This window comes from Miscanthus floridulus, unplaced genomic scaffold (assembly GCF_019320115.1).
Source record: "Miscanthus floridulus cultivar M001 unplaced genomic scaffold, ASM1932011v1 fs_780_1_2, whole genome shotgun sequence".
NCBI classification, from domain to species: domain Eukaryota; kingdom Viridiplantae; phylum Streptophyta; class Magnoliopsida; order Poales; family Poaceae; genus Miscanthus; species Miscanthus floridulus.
In genome coordinates this window covers 43,355-60,000 of record NW_027097263.1, presented here as the reverse complement: position 1 = coordinate 60,000, position 16,646 = coordinate 43,355, and the positions used below count along the sequence as shown (strand labels likewise).

At 41.7% G+C, this 16,646-nt stretch overlaps 3 protein-coding genes across 4 annotated transcripts; 2 read left to right on the top strand and 1 right to left on the bottom strand.

Moving 5' to 3' along the window:
* Positions 1 to 263: 263 nt before the first annotated feature.
* Positions 264 to 3,676, top strand: LOC136533073 (ras-related protein RABE1c-like). Its single transcript, XM_066525634.1, has 9 exons — positions 264 to 463; positions 539 to 631; positions 2,335 to 2,407; positions 2,501 to 2,601; positions 2,716 to 2,781; positions 2,871 to 2,968; positions 3,066 to 3,128; positions 3,215 to 3,307; positions 3,386 to 3,676. Exons 2-9 carry the CDS (start codon positions 559 to 561, stop codon positions 3,461 to 3,463), a joined length of 645 nt encoding a protein of 214 aa, XP_066381731.1. The 5' UTR covers positions 264 to 463; positions 539 to 558; the 3' UTR covers positions 3,464 to 3,676.
* A 1,536-nt stretch (positions 3,677 to 5,212) lies between these two features.
* On the bottom strand, positions 5,213 to 5,648 carry LOC136533068 (zinc finger protein ZAT12-like). Its single transcript, XM_066525629.1, has one exon. The coding sequence runs from the start codon at positions 5,646 to 5,648 to the stop codon at positions 5,220 to 5,222; it is 429 nt and encodes a 142-aa protein (XP_066381726.1). The 3' UTR covers positions 5,213 to 5,219.
* A 1,585-nt stretch (positions 5,649 to 7,233) lies between these two features.
* Positions 7,234 to 16,431, top strand: LOC136533069 (NEDD8-activating enzyme E1 regulatory subunit AXR1-like). Of its 2 annotated transcripts, none has more exons than XM_066525631.1 (14): positions 7,234 to 7,389; positions 8,433 to 8,605; positions 8,701 to 8,864; positions 11,817 to 11,927; positions 12,169 to 12,248; positions 12,346 to 12,496; positions 12,597 to 12,690; positions 13,636 to 13,724; positions 14,394 to 14,467; positions 14,557 to 14,719; positions 15,108 to 15,193; positions 15,591 to 15,674; positions 15,836 to 15,992; positions 16,200 to 16,431. In XM_066525631.1, exons 1-14 carry the CDS (start codon positions 7,334 to 7,336, stop codon positions 16,281 to 16,283), a joined length of 1,566 nt encoding a protein of 521 aa, XP_066381728.1. In that variant the 5' UTR covers positions 7,234 to 7,333; the 3' UTR covers positions 16,284 to 16,431. The 2 variants fall into 2 exon arrangements, with proteins under 2 accessions (XP_066381728.1, XP_066381727.1); XM_066525630.1 differs by having other exon boundaries at positions 15,812 to 15,992.
* The last annotated feature ends 215 nt before the right edge of the window (positions 16,432 to 16,646 follow it).

Here is a 16,646-nt window from a genome sequence, read left to right as displayed (position 1 = left end):
TGTGTCGAGTATTCTTACGGGTGGGTATTTGCTCGACCTACATCGTACCCGGCCCATTGCCAATGCATGGGCTTGATTTCCCATAAATTAGCCCAACTCAACTACCGAACAGCCACTGTACCTAAAGCTGAACTCAAGTACCACACGGCCACTGTACCTAACAAGTAACTGGGTCATCATGGGCCGAAGCACGACCCAACAGTACGCCCAGAGGACACCTGTAATTTCCCCCCAAAAAAGTCCAAAGGCCGAAGCAGACCAATTCCACCGCCCCACGCGAGCTCGTCCATCCCCTTCCTCCGATCGAGCCAGGGCCAGGCAACCTGGTGCTCCGCCCCGTCTCCGTTACCGCGACGCCTCGGCCTCCCGCTCCACCGCCTGCCTGCCTCCGCGACCCTGTGACCGTGAGGCAACACGACGCCGAGAGGTCACCAGCCCCCCGCCCCGAGGCCGCCCCCGCTTGGTTCGGCTCGCCATTCCGCCCCGTGTTAGTGTCGGTTTGCGTTCCCGATCTGATCTGGTTCCGTGGTGGTGCTAGGGATTGGGAGGTAAAGCGTGATGGCAGCACCGCCGGCGAGGGCTCGAGCCGACTACGACTACCTCATCAAACTCCTCCTCATCGGAGACAGCGGTGAGTTCATTGGTCCTCTCAGCCTCTCTATCTCCTCTCTCTCTCTCTCGATCTACGCGAGATTTGGTGGCGTCGGGGTCATCCTTTCGTATTTTGCGTAATTTGGAGTCTCAATTTGGATCTGGTTCCTAATTCGATCTCTGTTGATGTTACTGCAAAATGTGAATGGGTGAATGAATCTAAAGTATCTAACCACTTGAGGGCACTTGGTTTGTCGATTGTGTAACTGTAACATACTTTTTGGAGTGATCGTGTTCCTACTTGCGCTGCGCAATATACACTTAATATTGTTACACTTTGAAAATAGGTGCATAGATTTAATTGTCGGTGTAGTTAGATTGGTTACCTGTATCCAGAATTCAGGAACAATCTCTTGGCTTTTCAGGATGTTCATTCCGCAAGCACTGTCAAAGCTTCTTTATTATTCTCAGCAATTGCACCCACGGCTAGTATGTGCTGTGGAGCATAGATCTTTGCGAGTTTGCATCTCCCTGACTTTCTCTGCTTGTTACATTTGTTGGTCAGTGGGTGCATCTCTCTACTGTTTAGGTTGGGTGGCTTTGGTAGACTGATAGTTCAGGTTATTATTATTTATATTTGTCAAATTAATAGATGCAATCGAATAAGCACACCAAGATAGGGCATCGAGTTAATCAAGCAATCCATACCAAGGGCTCTGTTTGCTTGAGATTAAGGAGTTGTTGGGCTGCAGATGCATGTCATGTCACTAAATACTTGCAAAATATCTCTCTATTGATTGTGCTCCTACTTGCACTGCGCAATATACACTTAATATTGTTACACTTCGAAAATAGGTGTGGAGATTTAATTGTTGGTGTAGGTATATTGATCACTATGCATCCAGAATTCAGGAATAATCTCTTGGGCTTTTGGAGACTTTCATTCCTCAAGCACTGTCAAAGCTTCTTATTCTCAGCAATTGGACACGCCACTAGCGTGTGCAAGTGGAACATAAATCTTTGAAATTCACTGACTTCCTCTGCTTGTTACGTTTGGTGATCAGTGGGCATATCTCTATGGTTCAGCCTGGGTGGCTTTGATAGTTCATAGTTGACATTATTTTTGATCCGATGTTAAATTGACAATTTAACTGCTGCAACATAATAAGCATATCAAGATAGGGCATCGAGTTATTCCAGCAATCCATATAAAGCGCTTGAGAGTCAAGATTAGGGAGTTGTTGGGCTTCACATGCGTAGCCTCAGTCACAAAATACTTACAAATATATAAACTTGAAATACCTCAAGTTGGAAGTTGAAATTAACTAATTGTACAGCATAAAAGTTAATCAGAAGTTTTTTCCTTAATAGAAAAAGATGAATTAAAGGCTTGGCACTATTTGGCCTTGTTTTGCATTTCCAATATATGAGTATGTTGATGTTCTCCTTGCCAGAGAAAATGTCTCCCCATTGACAGAAGTCTACAAGTAGGGGCACATATAATTTTCCTCTGACCAGTATTTTTTTTGTGGTGCTGTATGCTCTTAATTTAAACTGAGACACGAAGCTATATGTAGCTTTGCTTGTCACTAATCTTGCTCTATGTACCTACCAAAACCCCATTCTCGTATCGGCATTGTTTCTTCAGCTGCCAAAATTAGAGTCATTGAGTATTTCCAACCGATGTATTTGGGAAGTATACCCGGCTGATATTTCAATCACAAATTTTTTGTACTTATGTAGGTGTTGGAAAAAGTTGTCTCCTGTTAAGGTTTTCAGATGGATCATTCACCACTAGCTTCATTACCACTATTGGGTATGCAGAGGAATTATTATGTATTGAGGAATTATTAAGTTACATGCAAAAGTTTGTATGGACTTATTAATACCCATTGGATTTTGAAAACAGTATAGACTTCAAGATAAGGACTGTCGAGTTGGATGGCAAACGGATTAAGTTGCAGATCTGGGATACTGCAGGCCAAGAACGTTTCCGCACTATTACAACTGGTATGCTTGTTTTCCTTTTAGCAAATATGGTTCGTTTCCAAACACTGTATGGCTGAAGTTTGTGTTTTTTTTTTATAACAATGAAGTTTGTGATTGTGCAATTCTTCTTTGCAGCGTACTACAGGGGAGCAATGGGCATTTTACTTGTGTATGATGTCACAGACGAGTCATCTTTCAATAGTACTGACCCTTGTACTTAAATGTTTTTTCATAAATCAGTTCAGATTCGATTTCTGAATTCTAATACTGTCATTGGTGCTGACTTGCAGACATAAGAAATTGGATCAGAAACATTGAGCAACACGCTTCGGATAATGTGAACAAAGTTCTGGTGGGGAATAAAGCTGATATGGATGAAAGTAAACGGGTACACAACTTAGCTATTTTGTACTCTTATTTGATCTCTTAAACTTTATACTTATAATAACGTTTATTTCTTACATGCTCATTTTTCTTTCGTAAAGGCTGTGCCCACTTCAAAGGGGCAAGCTCTCGCTGACGAATATGGGATAAAGTTCTTTGAAACGGTTAGTGAAAATGACAACTTCTGCCTATGGCATTGCTTTCTTGTACCATAAATGATGCATAATTTGTTTTTTATTATTTGCTGCAGAGTGCAAAGACAAACCTGAATGTCGAGCAGGTTTTCTTTTCGATAGCAAGGGATATCAAACAGAGACTTTCAGAGACTGATTCCAAGCCTGAGGTGCAACCCTTTTCATAGCTTTGAGCCTTTGACACGTCTGCTTTCTCTTCCACAGTTCCTTGGCTTGTGTGTTTGCAGGATCGAACTATCAAGATCAAGGCTGAAGGGGAATCTGATGCAGCGGCGGCACAGAAATCAGCTTGCTGCGGCTCCTGAACAGTTGTCACGGCAAGATAGTGGCGTTTTTGCGCATGTAATTTTCATCATTTTATTCTTTGGCAGCTACTATCTCCTTGTGCTTCTTGAGTTATTGCAATTGTTGTGATTTGGACAAATGGGTGTTAAGTCAGAACAATTACTTGCTATATTGTGGAAATTCTGCTCTTGATAACCACGAGCGTGGATACAACTGGGTGGTTGGTTTGATCTCGTGGACGCTACAACTCCATATATTCTGTTTCAGTTATATGGTTCTCTCTATCCACAAAAGATGCAACTCCAGATATTCTGTTTTGGTCAAACGATTTGAAGTTTGATCGAACTTATATAAAGAAGTGCTAACATTTACTATTGATTAATTATGCAATATATTTTTCATAATAAATTTAGTTGGAGAGTAAAGTTTATTTATATATTTACTATAGATTTGGTCATCTAGTTTGACTTGAACAAATTCCATAGTTACATTGTTCAGTGGATGAAAGGAGTACTATGTTTTTTTTATAAAAAAAATACAGCTATGGCGTGTAAGGATGGCAATTTTGCCTGTGGGCGCGAATACCCGTGGGTTTTGTACCCGATAGGCATGGGCAGGAAATTCCACCCGTGGGCAAGGTTGGGTCGGGTACCTGCAATAGTGTGGGTAGGGCACGGGTAAGCAACTTCGCCCGTGGGTAACCCGTGGATATCCGAGACTCCGGTATATGAGCAAAGTAGCCCACAAAGCTATGTCTTTTGGCCAATAGGAAATAGCCCAACCCAACAAAAAAAAAAAAACCCTAGTATATAACCTGAGCATTCACTTGACAACCTTATCCTCCTCTCCCTCAGCCACTCCCATCTCCCTAGTTTAGTATGTGTTTTGTTGTATATTCGTCATACTCATTGTCTGTGATTGTGCTATACCCGGCGGGTACGGGTATGGGTAAGAAATTTTACCCGACATCCATTGCGGGTACGGGTAAGAAATAAATTCGCGGGTATGCTTGTGGGCGGGCAATTGCTCTACCCGCATCTTACCCGACCCGTTGCCATCTTTACGTGTGAGTCAGCTGCGTCTTCTCTTGCTCCTTGGCATCTCCTCCTGCCGCCCTCCCTCACTATTATTGATTCGTCATTCCTAGACCATCACCATTGTCGCAGCTGTTGTTAAACTCAAGCTATCTTCTCCCTCTTGTCCAGTAGTTAGCCTCTCTCACTCTTTTGCCGCCGTCTCGACCGTCATTGCCTCTAATTTAATGGTCTCCCTAGAAATCCCCTTTTGTGTTCGACAACCATAGAAACCCTCTAATCGCTGAGCTCTAACTTGGGAAGCCATAAATCATCACTGCCTCTAATTTTATGGACTCTTTAGAAACCCCCTTATATGTTCGACAGCCATAGAAACCCCCTAAATGCTGAGCTCTAACCTCCGAAGCCCTAAATCACGCCAGTGAGCTCTTTGTCTAGGTGCGTCATCATGGGATGCGGTGAGTTTTTTTTTTCAGTGTGCACATACACGCTAAAGTCTTGTTGTTTTTTTACGACAAAAGTTACGTTACATAGTTGTAGTGTCTTGTACTATGATTTTGTTATTTGACTACAAAAGTTGCATTACATAGTTGCTTTTTTACATATTAATCTTTTTTTCAATCGAGGGAATACGAAGTAAATCAATCATGTCGTAGTCGTACTGTGATTTTGTACAAAAGAACGCCGGAATTACAAAACCAGAACAAAAAACGAATTGAACACGAAATCCCAAAATGCTCCGTCATGGGGCAATGTTGAGGTCCAAGCCCAGCAGACCTCTCGCTTCCTCCGGCTTCGCCTCGGCGTCGTCCAGGTCCAGCCCGTGGGCGCTAGCGGCGCCGCCGCTCTCCTCGCCGTCGGTCACGGCGCGGTGGCGCCTCATGTGGCCTCCAAGCGCCTGCCCGAGCGCAAACTCGACGCCGCACACCGCGCAGCCGTGCGCGCGGGCCTTGGCCGGCTCGGCCGCCCGCGGGCGCTTGTGGCTCGCGCGGTGCCCGCCCAGCGCCTGGAACGACGGGAACCGGCGGCTGCACGTCTTGCACTCGAACACGCGCGGCGACGCCGACGGCTCGCCGCCGCCGCTGCGCGCGAGCAGCAACATGACCCCCTCGGCCACGCTGATGACGCCCGGCTGCTCCGGCTCCTGCTGTCCGAACGTGAGCCTCTTCATCGGCAGGAAATGCTCGTCGATGGGCTGCCGCCTGCTGTGTGATGATGATACGCTACAGTGAGAGAGGTTTGTGTGCTATTTATAGGATGCATGGTTACAAAGTCTACGAACGAACGGGGATTACTTGTTTGAGCTTGCATGCGCAAAGGGACGTTTGACTTTAGTTCTAGCAGCTGACTTGCGGCTTCTTCGTGGCATTAAATATCAAACATGATAGAGTAGACTTGAGATGCATGATCGACACTTGGATTTGTTATTTGACTATAAAATTAAGATTTTTTTTTCAAATTTAACGGGCGCTGATGTTCAGCTCTTGAACCCACGCGTGGATCGATAGCGATGACTGCAGCCTGTTCGTTTGGCTGTGGCTTGTCGTAAACGATCGTAAATTTCCAGCTGGAACAGTATTTTTCTCTCACACACACCAGCCAACAGTACTTCTTTACGAACCAGCAACGATACGAACCAGCCAACCGAACAGACTGAGGATAATAGTCCTGTTCAGCTCATGTTCTCACGCGCACGGACAATTAGGATAAACTGCCATCACTCTTTGTATCATTCCTTGTCTGATGATGCTGAGAGGATTAGTAGAATAACGGTGTTAACATATCTAGATGTCGTTATAGTCCCTTGCATAATCGCACTGGCTGGTATTGTACTTAACAGGTACTGAATTTTGTAAGAGGCGACTTTGTTTCCCGAACTCATTCTGAACGAGGTGGCCGTCGCATCTGTCCGGCCTCTGACTCGCAAATTTCCGATTTGACAATCTTATCTGACTTTGAACGGACATAATAATTCATTTGCTTAATTTTTGTTTACGTATATCAAGCGCGGATCTCCAATATCAACGAGCCATGTGGCCTCTGCAGACCTAGGCCCCCTCCCAACTTGAATGAAAAAAAAAACGAAGCGGAAAGCAGCACGCTAGTGGAGTACTAGTGCACAATGATCGATCCGAATAATAAGCAAAAAGTAATCCATGATTCCTAGCCATTAGACCTACTTTATCCCTTGTTGCTCCTTAACTGGCAGCAATCAGGACATCAGAATTCAGAGCTCCATCATTAGATATGTTGTTATTCTGCCTGCAGGCTGCAGTGCATATCTGAACAACATCGATGTTGAGCAATTGGCTGCCTGCCTGCCTGAGTGAGTGTCTGGCACAACGCATCTTCCCCTACTTCTTTAACGAAGACGACTACTAACCCCAACCTTTCTAGTGACGTACGAGTACATCAGATAAACCTTGTTCTTGAACCTGAAGCATCTTTTTTTAGTTTTTTTAATCGTGATGAAGTCAGTCAGGTTCTGATTGGAACAGTTATGGTGCATGCAATTTCGCTCCAAATAAAATCTCCTAAATTAGATTAAAAAAATCTCCTAAATTTCCACTTGATTACTCTGGGCCAGGGCCAGCTCTAGCCAAACTTGGCCTCTCAGATAGTACGCTCTACTGGGCCGATACATCCATCTGTTTCGGGCTATATTCTGGCCCGGTACCTTATTGAGCTGGCCCAGCTTCGTGGAGAAGCTATGCTCGTTCCGCTCCGCCGCTTTATTCCTCGCCGGAGTGTAGCGGGGCGAAGCGATCTGAACTCCGAAAACCCCAGGCCACAGGGAGAGTAGAGACCGCAGCGGCCTCCCCTCCGCCCCGCCCCGCCCCGCCCCGTTCCGCAGCCATGGCCGCCGCCGGCGTGGTCGCCGAGCCCAAGACCAAGTACGATCGCCAGCTCAGGTAACCCTTCGACGTGCATCTGCGCTCTCCCTCCTAATCGTCTCCGCGTAGTCGATGGGTAGATTCCGAGCGCTTAGCGTCGGTCGATTCTAGGGTTTAGGGGTCCTGCAGCGATGTAATTCTGCTTATTTGATTCGGTTCGAGATCGATCTGGATGTGCCGCGGCGACTAGGGTTTAGGCTCCTTTGGTTTTTGGCTCTCGAGCGCTATGTTGTCAGTCCAACTGTGAAGGCTTGCATTAGAGCTGGGTTTGCTTGCTCCTACATTGGTGGGTACCGATTTATTTATTGTTAGGTTCATCTGTTATGCACAAGGAATTTGCTACAACTTTTTAGGTAGTGTATGGCATTCTGATGGCAAGATGCAATCTAATAGTGATTTACTTTACTGGTTCTGGATAAGCAACTGAATTAGCAGACCTGGGTAACGGGTGCGTCTATTGCCTAAGCTACAACTCCATATAAAGTTACTAATTATTTGTTGCCGCCTTTGTAATTATGCGAGACTGCACTTTGGTCAGTACAAATATCAGAACCTGACTATAATAAACCTTAAATGTCTATAAGTGTTGTCAATTAACTTATCTTTGCCTAAGTTGGTGATTTCTGGTTGCCATCACAGCCAGTAGCTCTAGTCTGCCCCTGTTTTAATCTGCTTGGTTTGACCCTTAGACTGGTCTTGCGTTGTGGTCTTGCATGGCACATGGCAGTATGATCAGTGACTCAGCGTTACTTTGAAATTAAGCTATTTGCAGCCAGCAATTCAGCATTACCTACTGGTCTTATTCATTAGTTGTTGAGGCAACAGCAAAATAACCCTAGTTTTCTGTTGCAAATTCTTATGAGCTGGTAGTGGTGTATTGGAATTATTAATCCATGACACAAGCATTGTTTATTAAAACTAATGAAATCCATTCTGTCATTTAACCTGTAGTTTGTTAGGTACAAGCTTGTTATTTTTCCAGATTATTCTACTGCCTACTTGATCGGATTGCATGCCCAGATATTGAAAGACACCTGTTACGTGTTAACTGCAAAGCGCAGGATATGGGGTGATCAAGGTCAGGCTGCACTGGAGAAGGCTAGCATATGCTTGCTTAACTGTGGTCCTACTGGAACAGAAGCGTTGAAGAACCTCGTGCTTGGAGGAATAGGAAGTGTGACTGTTGTTGATGGCTCCAAAGTTGAAGCATCTGATCTGGGGAACAATTTTCTGTGTAATTTCTTCGCTTTGTGATTCCACCTGTTCTTCTGAATTCATCCGCACGAAGTTGATGGAACTCGTATTCTGGGACCTTAAATTTGCATGCAGTGGATGAAGGATGTTTGGGGCAACCAAGAGCTAAATCTATATGTTCTTTCCTACAAGAGCTTAATGACGCTGTTAAAGCCAAGTTTGTTGAGGAGTTTCCAGCTCATTTGATAGACACTAATCCATCGTTCTTTTCCCAGTTTACTGTTGTCATTGCTACTCAGGTGTGTTCTTCAGTCTACTTTTGAGATAAATTGCAAGAGCATGATTAGTCTGCTGGTGCTAGCTAGAACTTTTGGTTTTATGAACACTTATGTTTTACGTGAAACAAAAATGTTTAAGAGATGAAACCAGCAAGAGGAATATTAGTAGATTTCATAGCTCTCAATAACCATACATGTCATCTCTCAATTTATGTTCTAATAAAGTTTATACTTTGTGAAAGAAGTTTATATGAACGAATGATTCTTATTAACACTTTGAATGTCATGTCTCTCCTATGTACCAGATAGATTTTAAATTATTGTTATGCCAGAGCAGTGCATTTCGGTGCATTAGGCAAACATTATACTTTGTGTATTAGTTATAACCCAGTTTCCGTAGACATGGTGTTTTGACAGTAATATGGCATTGGACCAAGCCACTCACTGTTCTGTCAAATGCATACACAATAGATAATGCATAGCTGCCCCTCTTGGCATTTGTGACGGCAAAACCTTGCACTAAGGGCTCGTTGGATGAGACCCTGGAGCATTTTTACCGGGATAGGTCAAAGGTTGAAAGGGGGCAAAGCGATGGGCCCTGATGGTATCCCAATCAAGGTGTGGAGATGTCTCGGGGATATAGCTATAGTATGGCTAACCAAGATGTTCAACAATATCTTTTGATCGAACAAGATGCCTGAGGAGTGGAGAAGAAGCATATTGGTACCAATCTACAAGAACAAGGGAGATATCTAAAGTTGTACTAATTATCGGGGAATTAAGTTGACGAGCCACACTATGAAGTTATGGGAGAGAGTCATCGATCAGCGCCTGCGAGGAACGACGCAGATATCAACAAACCAATTTGGTTTCATGCCCGGAAGGTCAACCATAGAAGCAATCTTCTTAATAAGACAGGTTATGGAGCGGTTTAGAGAGCAGAAGAAGGACCTCTACTTGGTTTTCATTGACTTGGAAAAGGCTTATGACAAGATATCAAGAAATGTTATGTGGTGGTCTTTGGACAAACATAAAGTCCCATCAAAGTACGTGACCTTCATCAAGGACATGTACAACAATGTTGTGACTAGTGTTCGAACAAACGATGGTAACACATATTACTTCCCAATTAAAATTGGACTTCATCAAGGGTCAGCCTTAAGCCCGTATCTCTTTGTCTTGGTAATGGATGAGGTTACCAGGAACATACAAGGGGATATCCCTTGGTGTATGCTGTTCGCTGATGATGTAGTGTTAGTGGACGAAAGCCAGGCGGGAGTAAATAGGAAACTAGAGTTATGGCGGCAGACCCTTGAGTCTAAAGGTTTTAGATTGAGCAGAACTAAAACCGAATACATGAGATGCGACTTTGGCGGAGTTGTACAGGAGGAGGGAGATGTGAGTTTGGAAGGTCAAGTAGTGCCTAAAAAGGATACCTTTCGGTATCTGGGATCGATGGGATCGATGCTACAAAGGGATGGAGATATTGATGAGGACGTTAGCCATAGAATCAAAGCAGGGTAGTGGCGACAAGCTTCTGGCATTCTCTGTGACAAGAGGGTACCACAAAAGCTAAAAGGCAAGTTCTATAGACTGGCGATTAGACCGGCTATGTTGTATGGAGCAAAATGTTGGTCTACAAAGATTCGATATATTCAACAACTGAGTGTTGCAGAAATGCGTATGTTGCGATGGATTTACGGTCACACAAGAATGGACCGAGTTCAGAACGATGATATACGTGATCGCCTAGAGGTAGCACCAATTGAAGAAAAGCTTGTACAACATCGGTTGAGGTGGTTTGACCATGTCCAAATGAGACCTCCAGAGGCACCAGTGCATTGTGGAGTCCTAAGCCAAGCTAATAATATGAGGAGAGGTAGAGGAAGACCGAAATTGACATGCTAATAATATGAGGAGAGGTAGAGGAAGACCAAAATTGACATGGGAGAGGCAATAAAAAGAGATTTGAAAGCTTGGGATATACCTAGAGATCTATGTTTGAATATAATACTTGGAAAGCAGCTATTGAAGTGCCTGAACCGTGACTTGGGGCTCTTGGTGGGTTTCAACTCTAGCATACCCCAACTTGCTTGGGACTGAAAGGTTATGTTGTTGTTGTTGTTGTAGGTCTTAGCCTGTGCTCCGTTTGGATGACCCTGATATGCTTCCTGAACCAGGCGAGTGCATGGTCAGCCAGGCAACCAAAATTGAGCTCCTGGATCAATGTTGCCTGGGCTAATGATAGTGATTAGTTGCTAATGTCAGGAAAGTAATAACATATAATGATGGAACACAACTTAATCAATATTATTTATTTGAAAAACTAATTAAATATGTTGGGCTTTATTACTATACACATACAAATTAAGTATACGCCTTGTTCGCTTGAACTTATCAGCCTGGCTTATCAGCCATGGTACAGTGTTTTTCTCTCACAACAAATCAGCTTCAGCCGGCTTATTAGACGCAGAAATCAGCTTCTATTAGTTATTTTCTATTATAGAATAATTTTTAAGTTAACCTTGAAAAATAACATTAATCTAAATCATCTAGTTTTTTAATCGCACACCATATATATATAAAAGCGCATTGATGTTATGCATACTCTCTCATTAGCATTCTTAGGCACAGGCCTCCAACCAAACAATCCCCAGGCGTCCAACCAAACAGGCTCTAAATTAGCACTTGATATGTCCCATCAATGATTGGCTAGCTGTTAAATTTTGTAGTTGATTCATCGGCCAGAAGCATATTTTGATAATACTAGTTTCTATAGTTTGCCTTCTTTTTTAACATAATAATATGGTTTTGGTCTGTAGCGCTACAGTTTGATTATTCCTTCAGGTTTTATTGATACTGGTGCTAGTAGAGTTCCTTAATCTTTTTTTTTGTAGTATTGCTGGCAAAACATTTGTATACAGTATAACTCAAAATATTTTTTAATGCGCTGTTTTATCTTCTACGTTGCAGCTTCCAGAGAGTTCTTTACTGAAGCTAGATGATATCTGCAGGAAAGCAGACATCGTTTTGGTTGCTGCACGTTCATATGGTCTAACCGGTTTGGTCAGGGTTAGCGTCAAGGTACTTTGATATGTTTATGTCCAAAAACTAATCTCTTCAGTGTGAACACATAATTAATTATCATGACATCGCAGTTGCAGATAGCAATACATTCATAGTTGCATACGAGTACAAGGCCATGCTATCTGGGTCATGTTGTATGTGGGGTTTTCCCTTTTTGGGAGTTACCGCCTTTGGGGGAAGTCATAACAAAAGCATTTTGGAAAGATTCACATTCACATATTTATTTATTGTTGTCCAGGAGCACTGTGTCATAGAATCAAAACCAGACCACTTCTTGGATGATTTGCGACTTCACAATCCATGGACTGAACTAAAGCAGTAAGAACATATTCATACCTTCATTTTGCACATAACAGTGTGTAATAGTTTTGTCATTAACACAAGTTCACTGTTATTGTTGACACATGTTTTGCAGATTTGCAAAATCAATTGACATAAATGATAAAGATCCTGTTGTCCACAAACATACTCCATACATTGTTATTCTTGTGAGACTTGCAGAAAAATGGGCAGATGCACATGATGGTAACATGCCTGCAACTAGGCAAGAGAAAAAGGAATTTAAGGTACACTCTTTTAGTACTGTTGAGTGAGTCATCAAGTAAACGAACTGTTAATGTGGTTTTAGGACTGTCAAGGCACTAACTAAATTGTTACTTTTACCAGGACCTAATTCGAGCCCATATGCTTAATGTAGATGAGGAAAATTACAAAGAAGCTGTGGACTCTTCATATAAAGTCTCAGTCACTCCAGGAATCAGTAAGTTGGCCAAAAGGGCTTTATCCTAAATTTATGATTTGGCATGTTCACATATTGTCTGCATTTGAGTCAGTAGTTGTTTCACATGGCCTTTTTCTGAATCTTACTATCTTAATACGGAAAATGTTGTCGAGCCTAGCACTTTCAATAGATAGCTTATCCACCTCTATTTTCTATCAAATGCTCAGCTGGACATTTTAGATCTACAATTTTACATAGATCAGATTTCAAGCATTCCATCCAGACTTCATTATTGTTGGATGTTTGATGTCATATGTGAGTGGTCTTATTGCCTGATGGAAGGTATCACATTTTGTTTGATTGCTGCAATGAACATCAGTTGCAATATCTCTACCAGTTCGTACCTTGATGTGTGTATACCCTTTCCGAATTTTCTAGGTACTTGATCACGAATTACAATGCTGATCCGGGGCTGTGCACTTGTATAATGTTCTAACACTAACATGTAACATGCCACTCATTTTTGCTGCAAACATATAACAAGATATTCACAATTACATCTCTCTTTTGTGAACTGTATAATGTATAATGATGATCCCATTTGAGATTTGGTGCTTTCTTATCTGTTTAGATTTAGGTGTAGATGTTGGGATTGGGAGGGTGTGGATCCATTACTATAGAACAAGTTGATGCTTGCACAATAGTAGATAGCTTAAAGAAAATAGTGGCTATGGGTTATCTGCAATGACTTCATTTTAATTAAAATTTGTTGAAGCTATTTCTGATTACATTATTTGGACAATAGTAGCATACAGTTTTTTTAATCATGCTCTGGATTTAACCTAATTGGCCTTGCCAATCCTGTTGTATGGTATTATGTTCTTATTGCTTATGATGCATAAGTTCAAGCATAGAGTGACTCGTACAAAATAGTGCATACAACATAAAACATGCAGTTTCTGACTCATGATTAATATCTGCCAGGTAATGAAATCCATCAGATAATTGATGATGACTCTGCGGAAGTCAATTCATCATCGTCAGATTTCTGGATTTTAGTGGCTGCTTTAAAGGTACCTATCATCTTGTGAGTCAAATGTATTTACTACTTAATGTCGACTTGTGTTATATGCTATGATGGGGGCCATTCAGTAAAAGCTAGCATACCATGGTTAAAAGTTTCTTGACCTCCTTTGCTGTTGTTAAAAGCAGATCAGGAAGTTTCTTTTCTTGGTATCTTAATTGCATCTTACTGCTATAGTTCATGCCAAAATCTCAGGCCATAAATGTTGTTAAGCTGTCTAAAATATGTGCAACGCAGCCACTTGGACAATGAGAATGCGAAAGCTGCATTTATGCTAATATATCAGGCTGCTAATATAACCGAGATGCCTTATACAGTATGCAGTTGGACTTCATTGGCCCAGTTCTAGATGTGCTTTGGGCTCAAACTAAAATTTGGATTTAGTCAGATTGAAATGTCAAATTCACTCTTCTAGAGCTAGAACCCTGTTATAAAACATGAATCCAGTGTCAGGCACTTCTGATTTTGAAGGCTTCTAAGCTGAACCTATTAGTTTCATTTGTTGAAGAAGTCCAACTTAGAAAAATAGAAACCCTGGAAATGTTTATACATGGAAGCTGCTTGCATATTGTACATAGACAGTCCACATATAAGCATTTTTTTTACCATGGTGTCTATGTCTCAAAAATATGCGTTGCTTTCTCCTGTCAATTGATAGGAGTTTATTGCAAAGGAGGGCAATGGTGAGCTACCTCTGGAGGGAACAATACCTGATATGACTTCTCTTACTGAGTAAGTGTCCTACAGTTGACATCTCTAGTTTTAAATTCTGCTACCATTTCGTGTGAACTTTGTAATGTTTCTCTTGTGTCATCTTACAGGTATTATGTAAGCCTACAAAAGATTTACCAAGCTAAGGCAGAATTTGACTGTCTTGCCCTGGAGCATCATGTAAAGGAAATCTTGAAACGGATTGGTAGAGATCCGGATTCTATTTCAAGAGCATATATCAAAACATTTTGTAAAAATTCTAGGAAACTAAGGGTAAGCTGCTTTCTTTAGATAACATGTTTTGACAACCTGACATCTTATTGCCTGATGCAGTCATTGTAACAATTAATATGTTGTAGTGATGAGTGATGACTTCAATGTCTGGTTATCCATGCCAGAATTATAATAAATTGGATAAAGGCGATTTTATTGGCATGATGAGATTGCTGCTTGCTCTCTCAGAAGAATAGAATAATGATTAGTGCAGGCACAACATTAGTTTTAAATTTACGGACACACTCTATTTAGTGTTGCACCTATCAGTGGTTTCTGGTTTAATTTCAAATTTGTATATTCATAATCGATTATAAGTGTAAATAAGTACCCCAAAATGCCATTTTTACCAGTTTGTCATCTTTGCTGAATAATTTCCAATGTTTAGATTTGTAGATATCGTAGTTTTGAGGAGGAATTTAGCTCTCCAATTGTCTCTGAGATTCAGAGGTATTTCACTGATGAAGACTACAGGTCAGCATCCATTACTCTGTTTTTGCTTTTCCACCTCTATTTATTTTGGTGTTCGTTTAGTTGATGTAAAAGAAAGTGCTATACAGATTTCTTATTATTAATTCCGTTACCGTTTCTACAATGATTATTATATAGTAACATGCCACCTTAACTACTAGGCAATTCTAGGATGTTGCAGTGTTAGCATTTTTTTTTCAGATTTATATAGAGTTCTTAAAACCTACTTACAATCGGAATGTGAATGCTTTCAATATCAAGCATTTAGCTTGGACGTCATATGTCATCTCATAAATACTTATGATATTCTGTATGATTTACTTTTTTGTTGGAATAGCTGGCCCGTTGTTTTAGATTTTTTAAATGTCTTCTCCAATGACTATCAATTGTGTCATTGCAGTTACGCAATGAACTTCTACATTCTGCTACGGTCTGTTGATCGATTGGCTGCCAATTATAGCAGATTACCTGGAATCTTCGACAGGTACTTAAGAGAAATGTTCATTTGCTATTGGTGAACATTATTATCCCACATGTAGAGAAATACAACAACAACAAAGCCTTTAAGAGAAATGATCTGCTTTTTTTTTTATAATACTGATTATACACTGGATTCGGTAGTGAGATTGATGAGGATATCCCTAGGCTGAAGACAGTTGCGGTTTCAGTGCTAAGTGAGATGGGTTTGAACGGAGCATTCTTATCCGAAGACCTGATAACCGAAATGTGCCGGTTTGGGGGTGCGGAGATCCATCCAGTGGCTGCTTTTGTCGGTGGAGTTGCTTCCCAAGAAGTAATTAAGGTATGTGGGCCCCTTATACAGCATTCCCTGCAATCCTGAATAGATACATAATTCCAGGGTTTCACACAATATTGGAGAAAATGGGAGAAAATGTGATTTGAATTCATAGGATGGTATATGCTTGGACACTAGTGGGAATGTGCATGCATTTGGAATGGAAAAAGTTTCTATTACTTATGGGTGTTTGTTTTCCCTCTTGTCTTTCAGCTGGTCACCAAGCAGTTTGTGCCGTTGCGGGGAACATTCATATTTAATGGAATCGACCTCAAATCTCAAGTTTTGATGCTATAACATGGGTGCGGAGCGTTGTCTTAGTGACTGAATTTGAGTTGACCCAGATTTTGTGCCAGGGCACCACGCTGCAATGGAATCTGTTTGCCCAATGTGTAGCGAAATATATATTGTTGCATAATATTTAGATGTGTGCCATTGTCGCCAAGTAGCTTTCACCCCTTTTGTGGCACGGAAAATGAGCCGGAGAAACGTGGTTCATTGAGAATGCCCAGTCTGCCGTAATTTATCAATATTTGCGTCGTATGATTTATGTAACTGCCTAGCAAATTCCTAGCTCACGCGGCTGTTATCCGTAGACCAAAAGAACAGTCACCATCCAAATCGAACTGGTGCTGTTAGGCTGTGCAGTACGCCTGTATT